The 6,100-nt window shown below is 35.9% G+C and overlaps 1 protein-coding gene across 1 annotated transcript; it reads left to right on the top strand.

Moving 5' to 3' along the window:
- The first annotated feature begins 341 nt into the window (after positions 1-341).
- On the top strand, positions 342-2,994 carry LOC140865254 (uncharacterized). Its single transcript, XM_073269826.1, has 4 exons — positions 342-680; positions 1,317-1,386; positions 1,493-1,586; positions 2,732-2,994. The coding sequence occupies exons 1-3, from the start codon at positions 357-359 to the stop codon at positions 1,543-1,545; spliced, it is 447 nt and encodes a 148-aa protein (XP_073125927.1). The 5' UTR covers positions 342-356; the 3' UTR covers positions 1,546-1,586; positions 2,732-2,994.
- The last annotated feature ends 3,106 nt before the right edge of the window (positions 2,995-6,100 follow it).

The following is a 6,100-nucleotide window of genomic DNA, read 5'->3' as shown; positions in this document are numbered from 1 at the left end:
TATCATTCGTTGTTGATCACTGGGTAAAAGGAAAAAAAAAAAACGATTTTATTTTGTTATTTTTATTGTTATTGTTGTTCTTATTATTATTAAGAATTAAAGTTCATATGTGAAGCACACATGAGAAAAGGGTAAAAATAATAATAATAATTTAAAATATTGAAATTTAAAAAAAATAGAGAGAAAATTTAGGTAAAATAAAATATGATGTTTTTATATCGAGGGAAAGATGAAATATGGTTGAGATAAATTAAAAAGAGTTTAAAATTAAATATTAAATTAAAAATAAAAATCTATCGTATCCTCCACAAACACATATTCTAATAAGAACAGAAGAAAAGAGTAGTTTTAATTTTATGGGAAAATCAATTCCAGCTGCACACAGATTCCAACACTTCGCAAAAGTCATCACCTACACCAGCACCAGCCTCCGCCGCCCCTCCCAATCGCCACCCACCTCCAAAATTCCCCATAGGCTGAAGCTTAACAATCGAGGCATGGAGGCGGCGGAGAACTCGGAACGGCAGCGGCGGATACCGCTGGCTGAGGTGGTGACTGATTGCGTCAACCGGTGGTTTCAGGACACGCTTAAAGAGGCCAAAACTGGTGATACGGCCATGCAGGTGCTCGTTGGCCAGATGTATTATAGCGGATATGGTGTAGCCAGAGATGCCCAGAAGGTTTATTTGCTTCTCCGTTTTCTATATCATATTTTTTTGTGATGTGCTATAAAAGAGTATCTTCTGTATTTTTGGTTGTTGGTTGCTCAAAGTCTTAATCTTTGTGGCATTTTTTTGGATAATTTGTGGGAAAAATGTCTAGATCAATTTGATGAATGGTAAGAGTGTGTAGATATTGTCTAGTGGATTGGACTACTGGAGATTTTGATGGAGTTCAGTTTCAGGAAGTGAAATCTGTAGTATATTTTCTTAATGCTTATGCTGTCCCCCAAAATTGTGCACAAAGAACCCATTTACAGTAGTGAAAGAAAGCAAGAAGGTTATGTCAATTAACATGACAAGAATGGAATTCCCTTTATTTTGACCGGGAAAGGTAACTTGATAATGATATCTTAGCGAATGGAAATCAATTCTCGTATTCTGTACGACATTGAGAAACTGGAAACAGACCCTTTAGCCAGTAAACAAAAAAGAAAGTGGTTCAGATGCAAGATACCTGTAATGAAGTTCTGAAATTCAGTCTGATACAATGGAATTGTCCAAAGATTTAGACTATTCAATTTGGTGAATCAATTTTGCATAGCAAGATTATGAGACATGCTTTTGGCTTATATTTTATCATGGTCTGTATTGTAGGGAAGAGCTTGGATTGGCAGGGCCGCAAAGAGTCGGTCTTCCGTGTGGAAAGTTGGTGATAAGCATCCAGGTTCTAGATGTTGATGTTCTCTATCTATCCAAATGTTAATGGTTCCCAACTTCCCATCTGTTCGCGCCCTTCTCCATTTTCTTTGATATTTTTGCATTTGCTTTAGGTTACAATGCTAGTGATTCAGATTCTGATGACGCAAAGGAAGATGCTAAATAGGTCTGGATGCAGTTTATATTCTTAACGGAAACTCTGACAATGTGAGCTGAATTATCTTCTCATGTTCTGCTTCATTGAAAAACTTTTACTTGATATTTTCTTAAACCTGCGCTTTTTGTTCAGAATATTTCACGCTGTATGGTTATGAATCCCAGCACTCTGGTTTTTAATTTATACGCATAACAGATTTATCCAGATCAATAAAAAGCATCGGCTGTGTTCTTGCAGTGTTCCATATAAAAGGAATTTTTAAGATTGGATAAGTTCTTGTTTTCATCTATGAATTTTTTGATCATTGATTCACCATAGGAAGGGTTATATAATTATTATATTTTCAAGAAGTGATATTCTAGTGTGTTGCTACTTGCACAGGTGATAAGAGATTTAAAAAGGGGTTTGATAGTTTAATGTGATGTAAAGTTTGAGCGACTATCCCAATATTGGAAGGGGTTGTGTTTTTAAACAAACTGTCAACCACTAATTAATTTGATTTGGCCTCCTACTTGTGCTCTGTTATTATCCTGACTGGTGGGTCATTTTGAACTGAATGTAAGTGAACTTACCATCAAATTTAAAGTTGAATTGCAAATTTTTGTAATATTTGATGTTGTGTCTTTTTTGACATTGGCCGTTGTATGAAGTACAAACCAGATGCTCGCCACCTATTCTATTTTGATCAGTATGATAGATGGTGTGGCACTAAGATTTGTTGAAGAAAAGTATAGTTCTTAGCATTTTTTTTTATTAGGTTTGATTTAGAAATGTACTACATGAACCCCAATTTTGTAACTAGATAGGCCATGATTGCTCTACATTATGTGGACCGTGTGTCCTTGATTGTACCATACTTTGTTGCATCCACAAACACCTCATTTTGGTCAAGGTATTTTCACAATTCCATCTCAACTAGCAAGCTGGCTACAGCTTATCCCTGTCTTTTTAAGCTCTCATGTATCATGAGTTAAGTGGCTTATTCTTTTGAGATTTCATTGTTTTTCTTTTCTCTCCTCGGATTCCTTTCATTTGAGGTTTATTGGTAATCCGATTACCACATTTCCACGTTGTCTAGAGACCTCGCCACCCATTTGTACCACATCCACGTGTCAAGGGAATAATTCGGTTTCTACTGTCGAAAAATTGCACATCAATTCTTACTTCAGAATAACTAAGGTTTTCTTCTCTACAGTGTACTCATGCGCAGCCTCGATCATGGCTACCAGGATTCTGCAACAGCCGATGCTTAACCAGGCATATGGTTTTCAAGTAGCAATATTTTATCGAGTAAACATTCTTCCTGATTTTTTTGAGGACTCGAAAACGGTTTCGTGTGTACTAATGCTACACCAGTTTTTTAATATTGTAATTTCTTTAGTTTGATGATGTTTGCTAGATCATATACCAAAACATTCCAAGACAATTTGTGAAAATCTTGATATCTTGATTTCGTTCCTTTATCTTGGTTAAACCATTCATGTTGAAAGATTGTACAGTTGACGATAGAATTGGTTCTACCCTGCAAACCTCTCCCCAGAGACATTCCTTCACGTTCCTTACAGCGACCTCCACCCAGTCCCACCTCCTACAGACGGTTAGTAGTTGTCCCAGCGCTTGCAACCATCTTGTTCTCTCCAACACTGCAATATCCTCCTTCCTTGGGGCCATTTTCTAGTTCGTTTTCGGAGTGACATAATCGAACTGAGATATTGTCATCACCTTGGCGTTGGTTCTCGAGGAATGGAACATTGTGTTGGTTTGATGAGTTTGATGATCTGCCTCTGTTTTGAGCATTGAAAATAATAGAGTTGGTGTTTACATCTTCTTGTTTCTGTTTTGTGTCGCTAGCATCTAGTCTGATGATTTTAATAGTAGGTATCTTGGCTTTGATTGCCCTGGAAGCAATAGCTCCCAGTATCCTTTGTTTCACAGCATGTATTTACAAGCAACCTTTGCAAACACTTGACACATGGATGCATATCTTCGCGTGTAGGAGCAATATTTGTAGTCAAGTCATTGCCTAAGTTACCACGAATTTGGGGCTAGAGCCATGTTAGTTTCCAAATCAAATCTCTTTGCACCACTGCATACGAATACAATGAACGCGCAGTAAACAATTTCTTGTATAATAATATCCAGAACAGAAATTTGGGTAATGTTCTTTTTAAAAAAAATGAAAAATAAAAAAAATTATTCAATTCAATTGGCATTTATGAATTTTTTTAAACATGAATTTTTGCATTTTTCCGTTGAAATGAGATGAGAAGATATGGGTAATCATATTGATATGTTTGATATGGTTCCCTTGATATATCGATTGTTAATTCAATCTTTAAAACATATATTGATATGTTGATATTGATGTCTTAAACATGCAATAACAATAATTAGATAACTTAACCAGAGTTAGAATGAAAATTAATACAATCCAAAGTGAATAGAAAAAATACAAATTACAAGCTTAATCTAAAACCATAGGCGACCATTGCTACCAACCCTTGGTCACCGACTAATTATTGGTCTCGTTTACGGTCCACCTTCATATTTGCCCCATCGAATTGGGTGTTAAAGAAATATAACAACATGGACGTGAGCGATTACGCTCAAAACGTAAATGTAACGTCCCAAAACTTAAGAACGCTACCAATCAATCATACATACTTTAAAGTTTGAAAAAAATGTACGGAATAAAAATCTTTAATTAAAATAGAAAATGTTATTAACATAGAAAATGTGCACCAACAGTTAATGAAATTATTTTAAACATCGCTACTCTCAAAATCCATCATAAAAAACAATAAGACACTTGTATCAAGATCAATATTTAACATAATTGAAACTTGTTTTCCTCACACTAGAATAAAAGTAAACTGTGCACAAAAACTCTGTTCAATGACCCAACGCTCATGCATTTTTCGTCGGCCCGATCATTTGCTCCTCTTCATGCCTGACTCCATACTCATCAATGAAATCCTCAAGGACATCATCACATGCACCATTCAAGTATAGTGAGTCTAAAGACTCAGCAAGGAAATTCATGCAAAACTCATATGTAAAACTCGAAAGTCAATGCAGTGCCATAACATGAACTTAACATAAAATTTGTCATTTTAGGTTTATGAGATACATGTCATTGTGGTAAACATAACGTATCATATGAGCACATGGGATTTTCGTGATCACGACTGTTGTATAACAAACATATATGTTACGCCTTAAATGCATACAAATTTCGTGTTGTGAGATTAATATTTTTAATGCATTAACAAGTCTCAAATATTATATTTTGATGATTACAAAACTAAGTTCATTGTTACTAATATTTTAAAGTGAGAAATTTGTAGATATTAATATTTTTCGTTAAATAAAAATATTGGAATCAAGTACCGATAGCAAAAAATTGAAGAAAATATTCTAAGTGTTCGAATTGCAGAGTTCGAAGGGTCTGAAGACACGTTTGGATGATCCAAAGTATTTTCATCATTTTAAAATGTTCGGATGCTAGTTCGGATGCTGCGAAATCTAGAGTTCGGACGATCTGATGGATGATCGGACAGTCCGAAGAATTTCCCAGACTATTTTATTTTTCGGAAACTTGTTCGGATGCTGCGAAGTGAAGGAGTTCGGACGACCGATGTATTTAATCAAATATTATATTGTTCGAAACCAAGTTCGGAGGCATCAAAGCCATGTGTTCGGAGGATCGGAAGACCCAATCGGACGATCCGATCTCTTTACGGCGATGACAGAATTTTTCCGAAGACATTTGCTCGACAATGAATTTAATGCAGTCGATCGGATGATCCGATCTTCAGTTCGGACGATCCGAACAGTGCCACATCCGCATAAATTTGAATTTGAATCAGTACAGTTCGGAGGCTCTGAAGCCAGGATCGGACGATCAGATCTCACCCATTTGAGCCTTATAAATAGAGCCATTTCGAGACCATTTGGAGACACAACTCACATTCTGATTCTCTCATCCATTCAAGCATCAATTGAGAGATTCTTCAAGCCTTCTAAGCTTATTTCAAGTCCCTCAAAATATATTTATGTATTGAGTTGTATAAGTTCTTAAAAAATCGTAGTTTTATATACTCGAGTGTGACGCTGAGTTTATCGAGTTGTTGTGGCTATTCTTGGATCCCTTAAGGCCAAATGTTTCGAGTTATTGTGAGGCTATACTTGGAGCCCTCAAGGACAAGAGACGCGGTGATCGTGTTGTTGTTGTATCGGCTATACTTGGAGCCATCAAAGACAAGACGAAGTGCTAGTGATACATTGGTTAATCGATCTTAAACAAGAAGGGGAGACGTTGACGATTTATCGTCGAACTTTCATAAACATAACCTCTCTTATTTACCGCTTTATTTATTTTTCGTTATTTACTTTATTTACTTACTGCATTTATATTTGACTGCCTTAAGTTTTCCTCTTGTATTTTTGCAAAATAATTTTAAATTGCTAAAGTTGCCAATAGAACCTAATTCTCTCCCCCCATTAGGTTCTAACAATATAGATGTACCATCCCTACTAGCCTTGACCGATATGCGCACCGAAT

The sequence above is a fragment of the Henckelia pumila genome, chromosome 4 (assembly GCF_033568475.1).
Source record: "Henckelia pumila isolate YLH828 chromosome 4, ASM3356847v2, whole genome shotgun sequence".
In the NCBI taxonomy this organism is placed as follows: Eukaryota; Viridiplantae; Streptophyta; class Magnoliopsida; order Lamiales; family Gesneriaceae; genus Henckelia; species Henckelia pumila.
Note: the sequence above shows the minus strand (reverse complement) of the source record. Positions and strands in the feature narration are given on the sequence as shown.